General features: G+C 35.4%; 1 protein-coding gene across 1 annotated transcript in view; it reads left to right on the top strand.

The window, feature by feature from the left end:
• The window catches only part of MALRD1 (MAM and LDL receptor class A domain containing 1), a 910,872-nt gene that overhangs the window by 181,690 nt on the left and 709,876 nt on the right, over positions 1-19,306 (top strand). Inside the window, 2 exon segments of the mRNA XM_043967510.1 lie at positions 2,801-2,921; positions 5,527-5,661. Of these exon segments, the coding sequence (XP_043823445.1) occupies positions 2,801-2,921; positions 5,527-5,661 (256 nt within the window).

Below are 19,306 nucleotides of genomic sequence, written 5' to 3' on the forward strand. Positions count from 1 at the left end.
CTGGAACCAAAACCCTATTGATACTGGGAGATTCTGGTAAGGTAACTTCCTCTCCCAATGCAGTTTAGGGTTTGCTCAGCTACTTCTAGTTTTATAAAGTTCCATGTGTTCCTGAGCCTTGCCCAGGGGCACACAATCTGTGTGTGGCAAAGGCAGGACCAGAACCCAACTCTTCTTTGAGGCCAGTGCTCTACAGGTTTCGGACTATGCACTGGACTGCCTCTCCCCAGGCGGAGAGGTGGGGTAGAGGGAAAAGATGGATTTCTTTTATTTCTTTTCTTTTTATTTAAAGATATAAGTACTATAATTAAGTAAATAGTTAATGGCATTATCTGTATTAATGTAGGAGAACCAAGGTGTGTATAACCTCTAACTCTTTTTTATTTGGCTTTGGAAGACTGACATTGCAATATAAATATCTGGACCTTTTGGACAATTTACTTCAGGAAGGTAATGTTTACACATTGTATAGACCCACCTGAAGAGAACCAAGAAATTCTTCAATGCTCCGATTAGTCTTGGCTTCCATTTTGAGAAAAAAAAGTGTTCCTTTCAGATTGATGCAGAACACCTATCTGAATAGAGCTGTTAGCCTTTCAAGCCTTCCCTAGAGCAGGGAAAATGATTGCTTTTGGCTTTGCATAATGTACCTGGGAGCCCCATGAAAAGAGTAATAAAAGGAGTTTGAGATGTTGACAAAGGAAAGAATCAAGTGAGTAGAGTAATTTCTTATTTGCAGCAAAATTTTAAAATATTAAAACAAGGTTTCCTGTAAATAAACTACAATGTGAAAAAGTTCTCCTTTGATAATAAGGGTTGATGATAATTTGCGAAAACTGTTTTTGTTAAAAAAAAAAAAAAACTGCAGTTACTTAACTCCAAGTAGTATGTATTCAGGTGTGAATGAATAATTAAAAAAAAAAAAGAATTATCAAGACCTTTAAGGGGTTCTAAAAGGGTTACATTAGCCTCAGGCACAATATGGATACCTCAGTCTAATGAATAGGATGTATTCTTCCTGTCCTCAGAAACACAGAGACAGTGTATCTGAATAAGATGAAGTCAAAAGGCAAAGGCGTTACTGGAATGTTTAGTTGTGAGCTGAGGATGCCAAGTGAATCTGGAGAACTTATATTTTGGGTGACATGGTTTGTTGTCCACAAGAAAGATGAGTATGGGGAAGAAAGGGCCAGGAATTTCTCACAAGTAACTTAGATAAAGGACGTGAAGATCTATTTCACTTAGTCTCAGCTTTGCTAGCCACACCTTGTCAATATTTCTGCCTCTGAGTAAGCGTTCGATTTAGGTTTGGATTTGTTCCCTTTCTTATGATCTTTGCACGCTCTTCTCTAGTAGCAAAGAATTGGAAATAGAGGGGATGCCCACCATTTGGGGAATGGCTGAACAAATTGTGGTATGTAATTATAATGGAATTCAATTGTGCTTCCATTTCCTGTTGTGTTATTTTACCCTTGTTCCCTTTAAAGCTTGGAGAGTGGCTCCAGCTTAGACTCTCCCCTTTTGGGATTCATTACCCTTAGTGGCCATACTTTTCATTGCTTCATCCTTCTCTGCCATGCTCTGTGTATATCCTTACACACTAAATAGGAAAACAATATTTTGAAGTTGACCACACAGAAACCTTCTCTTTGATATGCCTGGAGATTTGTATCTCTGTGTCAAAGGCATAGCCTTCCAGGTGGTGGGAAGATGGACTTGTTTAGGCCAAGTCTATGAGGAAAAAGTTGTGCAATATGTCCAACCAATTTGTTTTGTTTCTGCAATGGATGTAGATTTCAGTGCATGACCTAGGCGTTAAAAGATTTCTAAAAAGAATTTTCTGGCTGTGCCACAGTCTGAATATTTTGTGTGTGTCCTCCAAAAAATACTTTTGAGGTTATTGCTGATGCTTTTTTGTTGTTATTGTTTTTTTTTTAAAGCAGAGGGACAGGGACTACATACATGATTTCATTGGTCTAGGGAACTCCCAGGTGAGGAAACTCTCTCTTCTAATTCAGGTCAGCATCTTTGCTGCAACTTAGTGAATTGCTTAGAGTACTGAGAAGTTGTGACTTTCCCGGGATCATATATCCAATATTAGAACTGACTCTTGTATTCAGATTCTTCTTAGTTTTAGAGTTGATTCTATTCTCATTATTTGAGGATAGCAAAATTGTATCAGAAGGGTTATGAAGAAAGTATAGACACATCTAATATGTTGCAAAATCACATAAGTAATTGATAAGAGTGTTAGATTTAATTGCATTTAAATATATGGTGTAAGGTTGTTTTGGAATATGAATTTTATTAATGAGTGGCTGTGGGGTTAGTGTTTGTGTTATATATTTTGCTAAGTGTATTTATATATGTCTACCCACAAATATATATGTATGTATTTACATATTCCTGTATGGAAATGTATCAGTGCCTTCAGCAGGCCCATTACAAATTAATTCATGTCTCAATTAAATTGAGTTGTAAACCACCACAGTTGATTACCAGAAGTAGCTCATTTACAATGCATATCACTCTTAATGGTTCCAATGGGAAGCCATCCCTTCAGATGTGATGAATGTTGCCATTTTTATTTGAAACAAGGTTATCTAAGTTATGAAGGTGACCTAAGTTGCTGTCAAAGCATTTCTGGCCTTCTAAATATGGGATTTGGTTTCTTTGGTTCCCAAAAGAATTTCCAGAAATTGAGAGTAGGAGCATATGCAAAAGTGTTTCACTTTCCATACTGGGAATTCTTTAGAAATGTACTTCTTGGAGCATAAATTTTGTTTCTTTGCTATTACAGCTCATTTTGCAAGCTACCATTTTTTCAGAAAATGCCATTGTGGCTGTGGATGACATCAGTATTACTCCAGATTGTGGCGTTTCTCTCAAGTCACTGTCAAGTACAAACATTAAAAGCAAAGGCAAGTATTTCATTCTTCTAATTATAACCATTCAGACCTATTTGACAGTAAAGAAAAATGCATGAAAATCACATTATTACATATATTATTGTCACAGATTTGTATCTTCTTTGGTCAAATAATAACAATTTCAATGAGGGAAAACATATGCCATAGCATGCTTTGCAAAGCCATGTGCCTACTTTCTGACAGTATTATAGAGCTGTCATGTAGTAACTGCTTAAAAATATTCTCTTTTTTTTTCTTCCTCAGCCCTTTTATCCTTTTGTCCTTCCCTCTGTCCTTCCTTCCGTCCCTCCCTTTTCCTTCCTTCCATCCTTCCTTCCTTCCTTTCTTTGCTCCCTCCCTCACTTCCTTCCTTTCTCATTTGTTGTCATTTTAAACTTACTTTAAGGCAGAGGCTCTTGCCCTAGGTCCATAGGCACTCAAGTAGTCCTTAAATAGATTACAGAAAGTCAATGAATTTAGATGGGAAGAATAATCCAATAGAGTTGGTTTCCTTTGCAATCTTATATGCTTTATTTTGTGTATTTAAAAACTTTATTCTGAAAAAGTCTATGGGCTTTGCTATACTACCAAAGGAGTACCTGACATACAAAAAAGTTATAGACTCCTTATTTAATGAAAATAATTCTACAATAGTTTAGAAATTCATTTTACATACCCTTTCAGACAGTTCTGTGAAAGTTGTTTCTTATTAATATGAATTTGACATTGCAAATGAGCATATAATGAAATTCATATTTTAGAGTAGGAGTTAAAAGGAGTTTAAAAAATTGTCAATTTCTTCCCTTGTGATGCTTAAGTGCATCTAGATAGTTTTTTTTTTTAAGCATCAACATCAGAGTACTTAAACTTACATACCTTTAAAGAATGGTTGGAAATTCGTTTATATGTTTGATTATTTTGTACATAGAGAATCGAAGTCCATATTGAGATAATGAGGACAAAGGGAATCAATGTTGTTAATTTTGTTTTGTTTTCTGGTCTTAGTTATCCTACTTGCCATTTGCAGTCTTCTGTTTCTCTGACTCTATAAAGATCCTAATAGTAATCCTTCACCTTCATTGTGATTTTGATTTCTTGATCCTTATCTACCTTATTTGGAGACAAGTGGTTCTGTGACTTACTGCATTTATGATTCACTGTATTCAGTCCCAGAATCTCTTACCTCCTTAGATCTTCTGTCATTTTTCAAGTTCCTGATTTTTTTCTGTTGCTGCTTTAATGGAATCTAGGGCCTATATGTTTTTGCAGTGTACTGGATCATAAGTCTATAAAGATAAATTCATTCAGAGACTTATTTAATTCCTTAATTTAAAGCCACAAATGGCTGTCCACTAGAACTAGTTGCTGCATTGCTTATTAAATGAATGACTTTACTTAATAAAATAGAAGATTTTATGCTGATTTTAGCCTACATTTAAGTTCATCTCCAAACTACCTAGAATGGCAAATTGGGAAAATTGGTTGGCACAGCAGGGTGACATTGTTATGCAGAGGCCTGTCTGGTCTTATGTGTGTATGTGTGTGTGTATATGTATATGTACACACACACATACATACATATAATAGGAGAAGAGATGGCCCATTTCTCAAAGAAGATGACTCTGAGACCCTGGATGTGGCAACCTGGAAGAGGCCTTTGATTTGAGGAACAGGGATGATGGTTGCTGTAGAGATTTGTTTTCTCCTAAAAGTAGTGTGTTATTTTCTCTTTTGCTAACACTATGTCATAGGATCAGAGTATCATAGATTTAGGGGTGGAAAGAAACTAAAAAGGACATCATATTTAACCACCTCATTTTATAGATGAGGAAAATGATACAAAGGGAGATAAAATGACTTATCCAGGGTCAAAAAGTCAGTAAGTATCTAAGGTAGGGTTTGTGTGATTTAAGATTCTAAATGTGGGTTCTAATCTGTTCCCCCAGTTTTGGGGGAAGCTGACTAAAATCACTGATAAAATGAGTTTAGGTTTTAAGGGTTTATTGAAAGATAGAGAAAGATTGAGAACAGAATTCCAACAGCATGGCAATCCTATCTTTCCTCAATTTTCCTGTGAAGTCCTCTGCCACCACCACCACCGTGAAGTCAGGAACCAAAAAGAGAGAGAGCTCTCCACGTAGACCCTCCTTCCTCCTTCCTCCTTCCTGTCCCCTCCCAGAAAATGGGAGGCTCCTCAAGTTGATTGGCTGGTAGCCTTAATAGACAGTACCCATGAGCAAAGATCACTTCCTGACGCCAAGGAAAAGCAGCATGGCCTTGCCCTCTGAGGCAATCTCCTCATGGTGGAACTTTCCTATAGTAAGTCTCCAGTAGGTGGCATTGTTCCAATCATTACAGGTTTGAACTCAGGTCTTTCTTTGTCCTAGTGTTAGGTCCTATTCATTATATTATTTTTATTATATTATTATTCCCTAGAAAAAGCTCTGCTTGCCAATGTACTGGTCACAGTGAGGACTCTGATTTAATGAAATAAAGTCCAACCTAATTTAATCCAATTCAGACAAAGAGTTCTTTCTAAATCCAGCTTTCTTTACTGTAAGCATAGTGTTTAAAAAGTGTCCTGATAGCAATTGTGCATTGTATTTATTTTCTGAAGGGGAAGAGACTGTTGCTGGGCCTGGCAGTTGTGAAGTTGGGTTTGTGCCATGCGAAGATGCAAGCTGTATTTTATCTAGCAAAGTGTGCGATTTTACACCTGACTGCCCAAATGGAACTGATGAAGCCCGTTGTGGTATGTGAAACCCCTGAGTAACTACTCCCCCTGCAATTATTTGTATGTCTTTTTACTCTGTACCTTAATGCTAAACGCTCATCATTTCATTAAGAGTGGTTAATGAAGATGATGAGAATTCAAGCTTTGGCTGATCTCAGTGTAGTTCCAGTCTCTACATGTGCTCTGCTTAGTCTCTACATTTACAGCAGCCTAAAACAGATCAGGGTGTCAACTGAAGATGAGCAAAGATCTTTTTGCTTTGTTTAAAACTTTGGGGAAAGCCAGCTGGCCTAACCTGGGGATAGAGCTCAGATGACAAGGACAATGATCTATTTTGCACATGCTCTTTAAATGATTGGCCATGAGACATCCTCCATGCTTACCATCATTTTTATGAACAGTGCTTACTTTATATTTTTGATAATTAATAATAACAGCAACTAGTATTTACAGAGAGCTTTAAGGTTTCTAAAACATTTTTAGGAATATCTCATTTGATCCTCATAACAATCCTAAGAGGTAGGTGATCTTATCATCATTCACATTTTATATATGAGGAGGCTAAGTGGTGAAACATCTAGCAAGTTTCTGAAGCAGGATTTGAATTCAAATCATCTTCACTGCATGTCTTGTGCTATAATCTCACAACAGGATTCTATAAAGCGTTCTCTGTTTTAGCTACTACAAACTGTAGTCTATGATAGATAACCTAGTCAAAAGGTTGTTATAATATTGCAACATGCTTTAAATCTTTGGAAGTTCTTTTCAAGTTTGCGCTTTTGAATATCAGCATTGCCTTTTTCTTTGTAATTCATGCTTGTGTCTATGGTTGGACATTGGGTAGATGAGTGATCTCCCTGATATGGATTTCTCCCCCAAAAAAGGCTGCTTCTTTTTGAGTTCTTCCTTGTATATTAAAATGTTCATATTTTTTAAAAGTTAAGTGCATAAGCAAAAAGAAAAGTTAAAATCAATTCAATTCAGTAAACATTTATTAAGCACCTATAATGTGTCAGGCACTGTGCTCAGTACTAAGAATACAAATAAGAAAAAAAAAGGCCCTGCCCTGAAGGAGCATACAATGTGTGTGTTTGTGTGTGTGTGTGTGTGTGTGTGTGTGTGTGGTGGGGAGGGATCATCATGGGATATCCCATACTCAACCTGATCCAAGGAGTCAAATCAAGTGGGGATGGTGATGGAAAACAAAGTTACTTGGAAAGTTCAGATTCTAGTCCTCTGGAAGGTTTGGGTAGGAGTTAAGTGCTCCATACCCCAGCCCTATTGTCAGAGGGGAGAGGCAACTGAGGGAGTTGAAAAGATGAGATTTCATGGAGATGAGATTTCAGGTCAGGGATTAGTTTATCTTGACTGGGGCATGATATTGCATGGAGTCCAAACCAGAGGTGCAGATGGAAAAACCTGGTGAGTGAGGTTGTCTGTTATGAATCTGTGCTAGGATTTAGCATAGTAGAATAAAAGGAAGGTGATTCTCTGGATCTGCTGTTGACTTCCTCTGGCCTGACCATCTTGGTTTCTTGTTTTTAAGGTTTGGGGAATCTATATGTGCATCAAGCATTATCATTTTGATCTTTTTTCAATAAACATTTAGCTTCAAAAACATATCTAGTGTAACTGTATTTTAGAAAAGCACACACTTTTAATTGAATAAATAGTATGTCTTGAACATGTATTTACTATTTTCCAAATGTATGTTCCTTTGGTTGGGATAAGTACAGTACCAACTGATGTAAAAGCATTACTAAATGCATAGTAATTTCCCCCATGGTGGGTTTTCTCAATTGATAGAGATTAATAATATAAATAGTATGAGGACTGTTGTTCATTGGAAGGATTCCTAGATTTGAAGTTATAGGATGTGAATTCATATCCTAGTTCTGTAAATTTTCTCTCTTAGATAAGCCAATTTACTCATTGTACAATCCACTTGTATCCACAAGACCTCAAAATCTTCACCTGTAAAATGAGATAGTTGGATTAGATTGCCTCCAAGGTCCCTTCCAGCTTTAATCAATGTGTGGATGTGTGTAATTATTTAAAGTATATTTTTATTGATATCTTGTGTTTTCACAACACCTGTATATCCCAACTGATACTCCTCACCCTCTCTCAGAGAGACTTGTTAGCCAAACTAAACAACACATCAGAAGAGCCTTAATATCTATTCTTTTGGTTGTTGTTGAGTTTTTTTCAGTTGTGTCAAATACTTCATGATACCATTTGGGGTTTCCTTAGCAAAGATACTAGAGTAGTTTGGTATTTCCTTCTCCAATTCATTTTACAGATGACAAAATTGAAATAAGCAGAGTTAAGTGACTTGTCCAGCATCACACAGCTAGTATGTGTCTGAAGCCAGATTTGAACTCAGGAAGATGTCTTACTGACACCAGGCCTGACACTCTATCCACTGTGCCATCCAGCTGCCCCTAACATTTATAATGTTCAAGTGAAAATAATATTCATTGGTATCTTTTGTTTGCATTTTTCTCCATTTGTATATCTTCCCATTGTGTGAATTTGTTTGCTATTAGGGTTTAAGTTTTTTTCATTCAAATAAAATACAGAATTAATGGCTCTCCTCTCTGAAGGCATATTTCATACATACATAAAAATCATACAACATTCTTTGATCAATGGTGCAATGAAGGTAGATATCTTTGTTCAATAATCTTCTGATTATTAATATCAAAGGAACCATAAAACAGACATAAGGCATATGTTTGAGAAAGCTATTTGCCACTGTCAGAGAAGGTATTTAACACAAAGCCTGGAAGGAAGATAGAGTCGTGTCAATGGTGAGGCCCTCCATATGCTCCTATTTTCACATGACATTGAGATATGCTTACCACATGTTCTGCAAAATTACAGAGTCACATAGGAGACATATGATAATCAAATGTGTAGGACTCTATCAAGGAGGATTTTTAGGACAGAGTTCAAATGAAAGGGGATTCCTACAGATATGGAGGTGTTTCAAGGGCACTTGTTTACAAGTAACATTGTACTGATTATATTGAGCCCTGCAACATTGCAGAGCCCTTTCCCCAAGACCCAAGTGAGATCTATATCTAATACTAACTATTCACATGGGAAAACCAAATGGATGAATAATGAATGCTTTTGAAATCATGATATGTATTTGCATGGATAGTACAAATAATTGATTCATCAGTACATATATCTTGGACAGACATTTTAAATGGATGATAAACTGGGCTTAGTTCTATTCAGAGCTGAGTAGCAGCAGTTTGGGCTATCTTACATTTGGGGAATTGTGCAGTGCTTTAAATGACTGAAAGTTTAGCTAATATTCATAATCCTGGTATCGCAACTGTGATCCTATGAAGATTGTGAAACTTTAAATACCATAGTCTCTGACTAATTACATTGAGTTAAATTTGCACCTCACGCAGAGAACAATGTGAAAAAATGTATTGTGGGTATGAATAGATTGCCATATGTTACCAAGGAGTAATTGTACAACAGAAGTGGGGAAAAGAGTATTTATTCAGAAGATGTTTAACCAGAAGAGATTACTGGTTCTTAGAGTGAGAAGGAAGGCTAAGATTTTTATCCCTACTAAATATTTTTTCTTCCTTCCTTCCTTCCTTCCTTCCTTCCTTCCTTCCTTCCTTCCTTCCTTCCTTCCTTCCTTCCTTCCTTCCTTCCTTCCTTCCTTCCTTTCTTTCTTTGGCAGGGCAATGAGGGTTAAATGACTTGCCCAGGGTTACACAGCTAGTAAGTGTCAAGTGTCTGAGGTCAGAGTTGAACTCAGTTCTTCCTGAATCCAGGGCTGGTGCTTTGTCCACTGTGTCATCTAGCTGCCCCCCCCCCAACATTTTTTTCTAAGCATTTTTGATCCAAATTGTTAGAAGTAACACTCATAGCAATTAGATTATTTTCATATAAAATCATTGATTCAATTTACTGTAGTCTCTGTATATTCTCATTCAATATCTATAATTCGGCATCTATCCTTCAATGTCTTCAAAACTATAATTATACTGTGTATAATTTAGCTAGTTTAGTTATTGTTTTCATCATTGCGCTTTTTACCATCATTGTATTGATTTTTACCTAATTAATCTTAAATATCCTGGATTTTTCTTAACATATGTGATATAGATAAGAAACCCCAAAGCAAACATAAAAAGATCCACAAATTATTATATGTTATATATTTGAGATCTAATTTTGTCTTTTTGAATGCTTGATTAGAGCATGTGGTTATTATTATTATTTTAAATGAAGTACTCTAAACTTATTTCTCATCTGGAATGGGAACTTATTTCTCTTGTCCTACATGTGTTTAGTTTTTGCCAGATGTCAAATTTCTGTAAAGACATTTAAGAAGCATGGTAGGTTACAAAAAATATTCTTTACGATGTTTCATATTTTTTGTTGTTGAAATGAATGTGCAAATGTGTATGATTTTTTTCTAGATACATATATCATCCAATCACAGAAATAGAAATGTCTTTGCTTTCCATAAGCCCAGGATTATGTACTAAGAAATAATATTCATACTAAGTGATTAAAAAAAGTAGCTTTAGTTATTTGATATAAATCATACCTATGATTTTTATAATTCATTACTCCGATTTAAGAGTAGACTTAATCTACATGGACAGTTCTTATTAGTTATCTTTCCTGATCTAACTGCATTAAGAGAAGACATTCATTTCCCATAGCTGTCTTTCTACCTTCTGTTTATGTTTGTAAGCATCATGGTCTTGTGATTAGTCCTATTTATTTAATATGTGCTAGAACATACATACTTTAAAAATAAACTTCTATGGTAGGTCTTTCAGTTTTAAACTTTAGATTTAGCAGATAAGATATTCCTATAAGGCACCAATCAACATAATTACAAACGGCTTTTTATAAAACCTTAATAGTGATGTATTCAGATTCTGGGCATTTCCCTTTTTCCCATATCTCATTTCTTCCTCCCCTTCACTACAGACTAAATTAAAAGTTCTCTCAAAAGTATACTAAGGTAAATAAATCATTTCCAGCTAACAAAAGTTAAATCATTTTAAAAATCCTTCATCTTAATTTTCTGGCCTCAAATTAAAGATTCAGATGCAGGATTCTAGTCCCCAAACTACTCAAGCATTATACAATTATGAAATGTTGTAATAAGGTGTTATTAGTGAAGGATTATCATTTCAGTGATGTCAAGCTAACCACTGAAGAGAAACTCCACTAATTCTCATTCATGGTAATTATTGATCACCTGGGGGAAAAAAGAAACTGTAGTAATTTTGGCAAGTAACTGATATTGGGATAGATATAAACTGTAGGTTGGATTTGTCTTTGTTTTAAATGGTTCTTTTTTTTAAACTCACAAAGGAAAGAAGTAAAATAGCCTAGAGAAATATAAGGGTTTATTTCTCTCTTTTTTAAATTGGAATTTTCTATCAGCAAAAAATGAAGTATCTTTTAAAGAAATGTCATTTTCTATGATGCACAATGAACACAAATAGATCATGGCATATCACCAATAATGATCACTCAATAACTTGGGCATCAGACATAATATAAAATATATCATCAATGATATATGACCAGTAAAAAAATGCACTCATTATGAATTGAGATCACAAACCAAGATAGATCAATGGATACCTCAACTGTTACTTTGGTAACACGTGTTAAACAATCTGTTCTTGGGAGCCAGAGATCTGGGAATCTTTAGGAGTTGGACATACATAAAGTTTTGGCAAAAAAGGAAATAAATGTATACTTTTACTCAAGAAAGGAGAATTAAGATGAACTATTCAAAAACAGTCAATAGGAGAAACTATCAATTCACAATTAATAGATTCTCATATAATCCTGTCTCAAAGGGGGCCTGGACATGAAACTGAGCAGAGGGAGAAAGACAATGAGAGAGGATAGAGAAGAAAAAGAAACTGGAAGAAACAGACTTGTGACAACTCTTCCATTCACCAGAAAACTAGCAATTTGTTCACAAATGTGTGTGTGTTTGTGTGTGTAAGTAAAATGGGAAGAGGGGAGGTCCTAGCTTCATCTATTGCTATAAATTTTCATAGAGGATGAACCTAAGACAGAGAGCCATTTCAAACTATTACTGCCTGGAGACCAACCATGAAAGAAGACAGCAAGATATATCAAGAGTGAACATCCAAGAAGAATGGAATAAAGCCCTACCTAACACTTTGGATCAAATTCATCCATATATTACTACTTATATGCCCTTCTTCTGGGTTGAAGGCTTTACTTTAGTCCTGTTGCTTTAATCAGAGGGTAATATACTATTTTCTCTCCAAAATGTATGTAATATCTTCGATCTAAGCTTTTCTAGTAGAGTGGGTAATAATGTGAAGAGGCTTGGGATAATTCTTAATTTTTCACTAGTAATGCCTTTTAATTGCTTCCTAGCAAATTTTTGCCTTGGGGAAAAATTATCCAGTGGATTATTCTACTCATCTGATTATCTACCTTTGCTTTAAGTGTTCTTCTGTCTATTTTGTATAATTTATTTAATTTAGCTATCATTTTCATCATTGTGTTTTTCTTTTTTACTATCATTTTACTTACTTTTGCTAAATTAATATTAAATATCCTTGATTTATTTTTTGCTGCATGCAATATGTTTGAGAAAGCCCACAAGTAGCTAAAAAAGCTGCATAAATTATAATATTTTATATATCTGAGATCCAGTATAAATATTAGAGTATGACTGTGACCCCAGACAAGTCATTTGACTTCTGTCTTCTTCAGTTTTATCAACTACAAAATGAGAATAATGCAACATCTCTCTCACAGATTGTTGAGGACCAAATGAAATATTCATAAAATGCTCAGCATAGTACCAGGCATATAGTAGGTGTTATATAAATTCTATTACTACCACTACTGCTACTACAAATTCCTAGCTAGCCATGCCACAAATACTTTTCTTTTTCCTTTTTTTTTTTTTTGGTTGGGCAATGGGGGTTAAGTGACTTTCCCAGGGTCACACAACTAGTAAGTGTCAAGTGTCTGAGGCTGGATTTGAACTCAGGTCCTCCTGAATCCAGGGCAGGTGCTTTATCCACTGCACCACCTACCTGCCCTCACCACAAATACTTTTAGATAAAAATCCAGCAAGAGGACTGAAGAGTCACATAGGATTGAGGAAAACTGAAAGAGGTAAGAGTATCCAGAAGAGGCCAAATGGTAATGCCTGCAGAGAGATTGAGAAGGATGACGATTGAGAAAAGGCCATCAGATTTTGCAATTAAGAGATCACTGGTGATTTTGGCCAGAGTAATTTCAGTTGATTAAAGAGGTTGGAAACCAGATTGCAGAATGTTTATAAATTATATACATATGAGAGCAGAGAAAGTAGAAGGAATTAGTGTACAGTGCCTTCTCAAAAACTTTAGCAGAGAAAGAAATGATATGATATACTAGATAGTGAGAATGGTAGCATCATATAATGATTGTTTTCCCCTTTAAGCATGGGGAAGATATGGGCATGTTTGTTGGCAGAAGAAGAGCTGGAAGATTGGAAGAGATCAAAGATTAGAGAGTAAATTGCGATGATAGAAAAGGCATTTTTATGGAGAAAACAGGAAGGGATGTGCTCAAAGATACATGTAGAGGGGTTTGGTATGGCAAAAAGAATTACCATCTCTCCTTGTGAGATGGGGTGGAGAAAAATATAGTAGGGGAATCCATCTGAGTAATGTGAGATGATGAGAAAGGGAGGAAATGGGAGCTCTCAGTGAATGGTATTATTCCCTCCCCTCACCCCCAGATGTATGAACCAAAGTAAAAGGGTACAAGGGAAGGATGCCATGGAAGACAAGCCTGGATGAAAAATAATGGAAGTCACTGTCATCAGTGGGAGAGTGAAGTGATTAGGGACATTTGAAAGGATGTCATTGCTGCAGTGAAGAGATCCATTTGAGATGATGTTACATAAATCAGGAGTGAACCTAGTCAGCAGGGTTTTGTGACTTTCTCTAGCTTCGATCGATAATGTAGGAATGAGAATAGGTCACACTGTTTATAGTCTTCTCTTAGCTCTGACTCCTTTATTACTTTAAGTAAGTGGCTTTAGAAACTTCTAGCTCATCTTTTCAGTATATTTTGAAGGTCTCCTTTCTCTGTTCTACAGATCTGGGGAGTGGGACATAAAGAGGGAGGCTTAGAATGCAAATTTCTTGTATAGATGATATGAGCATGTAGAAGTTGAAACGTTTTTTCCTTCAAATTCAACTGTGATTTTGCATTAAAATGGGAATTTTTAGAATGTTTAATTTCTATTTTCAAAGGGAATAGACTTCAGTGAATCCCAGCCCCCCATACATTCTGCTAATCATAAAAGGAAACTTGAAAAGGCAATAAGCCTGTTGTCGTTTGAGGCATCAGTATTCTTGAGGAAAGTCATTCGACTGAAAAAGAAAGCCTTGAAAAAGGCAGTGTATGAACTATTTGCAGAGTAATTTCATATTGAGGCCTTGGGTATATGTGGTTTTATTGTACTTTTCCCCACTTCCATCCCCATTCAGCTTGCTCCTTAGATTTTTAAAAATCATGATCCATGTTCTGTTTCTTCCTCAAATCACCTTTAAAAATAATAGTGCAAACAGTTTTTGTTTAATCACCAGTCCCTTAAAAGAACATCATATTTAAAATTCTCCTACTTTAAGAAATCTCAAGAAAAACTTCATAGACACCAGCCAGTTCATATATGCAAAGACAGTGGATGGTGCATCCATTAGGGCCTTTTGTTAAATGATGACAGGATCCCACTTACATTCCCATAGGGAAATGATATCCGATATCCCAAGAATCTTTCTTATCATGATGCTGCTCTCACATGAGATACTGTCTGATAGGGTGAAAGGAGATGACATCCCCCCTGCTCCCTTCCTTACACATCTTTTTAAAATAAAAAATTGGTCTCTCTACCTTGCCCACTCTGAAAGGACTGGGGCTATCCACAGGTCTGTTTTCAATCAAAGTTTCATGGTAGCTTTGATTTGTTCTATTACTGACCTAGGATAATTCACTCCTACATAGGCAGCCTAGTGCTCACCTCCCTCTGCCCCCGACAACTCATCATGTTAGTACAAAACTTAGTGCGAAAAGCCAATGCACTTTGTCCACTATAACTCAGAATTCCCAATCTTGAGTCATTCATGTTTCCCCAGTAGTTGGGATTACAGATGTGTGCCATGAGACCAGACAGCCTCTTTTTTGTGATTCCTTTATTTTTCCACTTTAAATATCATCTCATTTTTTTCAATTTTATGCAAAAATTTTAACTAGTTTTTAAAAATTTTTAGTTTCAAATTCTTTCCCTTGCTAACATTTACCCTTCCTGAGAAGGCAAGCTTTTGGCTTTGGATGGATATGACTTATCATTTTAAGGAAAGCTCCATTTATTCCCGTTCTTTCTAATATTTTTTCTTAGTATTTTTAATAGGGATGAGTATTTTGTTCTTCTGGTTCTGCTCATCTCACTCATCATCAGTTCAGGCAAGTCCCTTCCAGGTTTCTCTGAACTCCTCCTGCTCATCGTTTCTTACAATACAATAGAATTCCATTACATTCATATACCACAACTTGTTCAGCCATTCCCCAATTGATGGGCAACCCCTCAATTTCCAATTCCTTGCCACCACAAAAAGAGCAGCTATAAATATTTTTGTACATGTGGGTCCTTTTCCCTTTTTTATGATCTCTTTGGGAAACAGACCCAAAAGTGGTATTGCTGGGTCAAAAGGTATGCACAGCTTTATAGCCCTTTGGGCATAATTCCAAATTGCTCTCTAGAATGGTTAGATCAGTTCACAGCTCCACCAACAAGGCATTAGTGTTCCAATTTTTTCCAGGGCTTCTCCAACATGTATTATTGTCCTTTTTTGTCGTATTAGCCAATCTGATAGAGGTGAGGTGGTACCTCAGAGTTGTTTTAATTTGCATTTTTCTAATCAATAGTGATTTAGAGCAGTTTTTCATACAGCAATAGATAGCTTTGATTTCTTCATCAGAAAACTACCTGTTCATATCCTAACATTGAATCAGTCCTGCATTCCTAGTATAAATCCCACCTTGCCATATTGTATGATCTTTGTGATATATGGCTGTAATGTCCTTTACAATATTTTATTTAAATGTAGGTCATTAGGGAAATTCATCTGAAGTTTTCTTTCTCAGTTTTTACTCTTCCTGGTTTAGGTTTCAGCCCCATATATTTGTCATAAAGGAAATGGGTAGGATTCCTTCTTTGACTATTTCCCTAAATAGTTTATATAATATTGGAATGAATCTTTCTTTAAATGTTTGAAATAATTCCCTTATAAATCCATCTGGTCCTAGTGATTTTTTTCTTAGAAAGCCCATTGATGACTTATTCAATTTATTTTTCAAAGACAGGGTTATTTAAATATTCTATTGTCTCTTTTGTTAATGTAATAAATCTATATTTTTGTACATATTTACCCATTTCAGTTAGATTGCAAGATTTTTTGGCATGTAATTGGGCAAAATAGCTCCTAATAATTGCTTTAATTTGAACTTCCTTGGTGGTGAATTCACCCTTTTCATTTTTAATACTGGTAATTTGGTTTTCTTCTTTTTAAAATAAAATTAACTAATAGTTTATCTATTTTACTTATTTTTTTCCATAAAACCAGCTCCTAATTTCATTTATTAGTTTAATGGTTCTCTTATTTTCAGTTTTATCAATCTCCCCTTTTATTTTCAGGATTTCTAATTTGGTGTTTAATTAGAGATTTTAAATTTGTTCTTTTCCTCATTTTTGTTAGTTGCATGCCCGATTCACTGATCTGTTCTTTCTCCATTTTATTGATGTAGGTGTTTAGAGATATAAAATTTCCCATAGGAACTTCTTTGGATCCATCCCATTAAGTTTGGTATAGTGTCTCATTGTTGTCATTTTCTTTAATGAGATTATTGTTTCTATGACACACTCATTCCTTAGGATTAGATTATTTAGTTTCCAGTTAATTTTTTTTTCTTTGTGGGGCAATGGGGGTTAAGTGACTTGCCCAGGGTCACACAGCTAGTATGTGTCAAGTATCTGAGGCCAGATTTGAACTCAGGTCCTCCTGAATCCAGGGCCGGGGTGCTTTATCCACTGCACCACCTAGCTGCCCTCCAGTTAATTTTTAATCCATTTTGATGACTATTTAATGTAATTTTATTACATTATGATCTAAAAAGGATATATTTAATATTTCTGCTTTTATGCATTTGGTTGTGTGATTTTTATGTCTTAATACATTGTCATTCTTTGTGTAGAGTCCATGTACCATTGACAAAAAAGGTTCATTCCTTTCTATTCCAAATCAATTTTCTCCAGTGGTATATCATATCTAACTTGTCTAAAATTCCATTGACCTGAACTTCTTTCTTTTTTATTTTCTTGTTAAATATCTGGTTCTGAGAAGGGAAAGTTGAGGAGCCCCATTAGTATAATTTTACTATCTATTTCCTCCTGAAATTCATTTAACTTTTCCTTTAAAAATTTAGATGCTATGGGGCAGCTTAGGTGGCACAGTGGATAAAGCAACAGCCCTGGATTCAGGAGGACCTGAGTTCAAATCTGGCCTCAGACACTTGACACTTATTAGCTGTGTGACCCTGGGCAAGTCATTTAACCCTCATTGCCCTGCCAAAACAAAGAAACAAACAAATAAAAAAGAATTTAGATGCTATCCCATTTGGTGCATACATGTTTAGTATGGATGTTACTTTATTATTTAAGGTACCTTTTGGAAAAATGTTTTTCCTGCTTTTCTCTTTTAATTGGATCTGGTTTTGCTTTTGCTTTGTCTGAAATCATGATTTATACCATTCCTTTTTCTTTTTTTTTTTTCTTGAGCTAAAGCATAATACATTGTGCCCCAGCCCGTTATTTTTACTCTGTGTCTTTCTGTTTCTTGTATGTTTCTTGTAAACAACACATTAAAGCATTCTGGTTTTTAATCCACTCTGCTATTCACTTCTGTTTTATGGGTGAGTTTATCCCATTCATATTCAAAGATACGATTATTAATTGTATATTTCCCTCCATTCTGTTTTTTACTCATTTATCCTTCTCTCATTCCTTTCACCCTGTCCTTCCTCAAAAGTGGTTTGCTTTTGATCACTACTTCCCCGATTCCATTCACCCTTCTACTACTTCCCCCCTTTCTTACCAACATCCACACCGACTTCCCTGTAGGGCAAGATAAGTTTCTATCTCCAACTGAGTGTGTATCTTTTTTTTTTTTTTTTGGAGGGGGGCAATGAGGGTTAAGTAACTTCCCCAGAGTCACGCAGCTAGTAAGTTTTAAGTGTCTGAGGCCAGATTTGAACTCAAGTCCTCCTGAATCCAGGACCGGTGGTTTATCCACTGAGCCAACTAGCTGGCCCTGAGTGTGTATCTTATTCCTTCTTTGAGCCAGTTGTAATGAGAATAATATTCAAGTGTTGCCCAACATTGCGCCCCCCCCCCCGTTGCCAATCTTCCTCTCAATTGTAAAAGCTCTTTTGTGCCTCTTTTATGTGAGATAATTTACATAATTCTATCTTTCCCTTCTACCTTTTCCCAATGCATCCCTTTTCTTACTCTTAATCTCATTTTTAAAAATTATCTCATCATAGTGAACTCACACCCATGTCTTCTTGTCTATGTACACTCCTAATTGTTGAAATAATAAAAAAGTTCTGCGTTACAAATATCATTTTACTTTGTAGGAATGTAAATAGTTTAACTTTATTGAATTCCTTATGATTTCTCTTTCCTGTTTGCCTTTTTATGCTTCTCTTGAGTCTTATTTTTTGAATCTATTTACCTTTGGTGTTTTCATCAGGAATGTATGAAGGTCTTCTACCATGTTCTCACCTGAATGATTATACTTAGTTTCACTGAGTTGGTGATTCTTGGTTGTAATCTTAGTTCCTTTACACTCTAGAATATCATATTCCAAGCCCTCCAGTCTTTTGCTATGGAAGGTGTTATATTTTGTGTTATCCTTACTATGTTTGGATATTTGAATTATTTCTTTCTGGATGCTTGTAGTATTTTCTCTTTGACCCAGGAGCTATGGAATTTGGCTATAATATATTTGGGAGTTTTAATTTTGGGATATTTTCCAAGAGATAATCAGTTGATTCTTTTGATGTATAGTTTATACTCTGGTTCTAGAATTACAGGGCACTTTTCCTTGGTAATTTCTTAAAATATGATATCTAGGCTCTTTTTTATAATTAGTCCAATAATTCTCAAATTATCTCTCCTTGATTTTTTTCCAGGTCAGTTTTCCAATGAGATATTTAATCTTTTCTTCTATTTTTTTCTTCTTTCTATTTTGTTGTGTTGTTTCTGATGTCTCATGAAGACATTAGCTTCCACTTGTCCAATTCTAATTTTTAAGAATAATTTTCTTTGGCAAGCTTTTTTATTTTCTTTCCCACTTCACCAATTCTACTTTAAAGGAGTTCTCTTCTGTGAAATTTTGTACATCTTTTCCATTTGGCCAATTCTGTTTTTTAAGGGGTTCTTTTTTCAGTGGATTTATGTGTCTCTTTTTTAACCATTTGGCCTATTCAATTTTTAAGGTGGTATTTGATTCAGTATTTTTGTGGCTATTTTACCAAGCTGTTGGCTCTT

The sequence above is a fragment of the Dromiciops gliroides genome, chromosome 5 (assembly GCF_019393635.1).
Source record: "Dromiciops gliroides isolate mDroGli1 chromosome 5, mDroGli1.pri, whole genome shotgun sequence".
NCBI classification, from domain to species: Eukaryota; Metazoa; Chordata; class Mammalia; order Microbiotheria; family Microbiotheriidae; genus Dromiciops; species Dromiciops gliroides.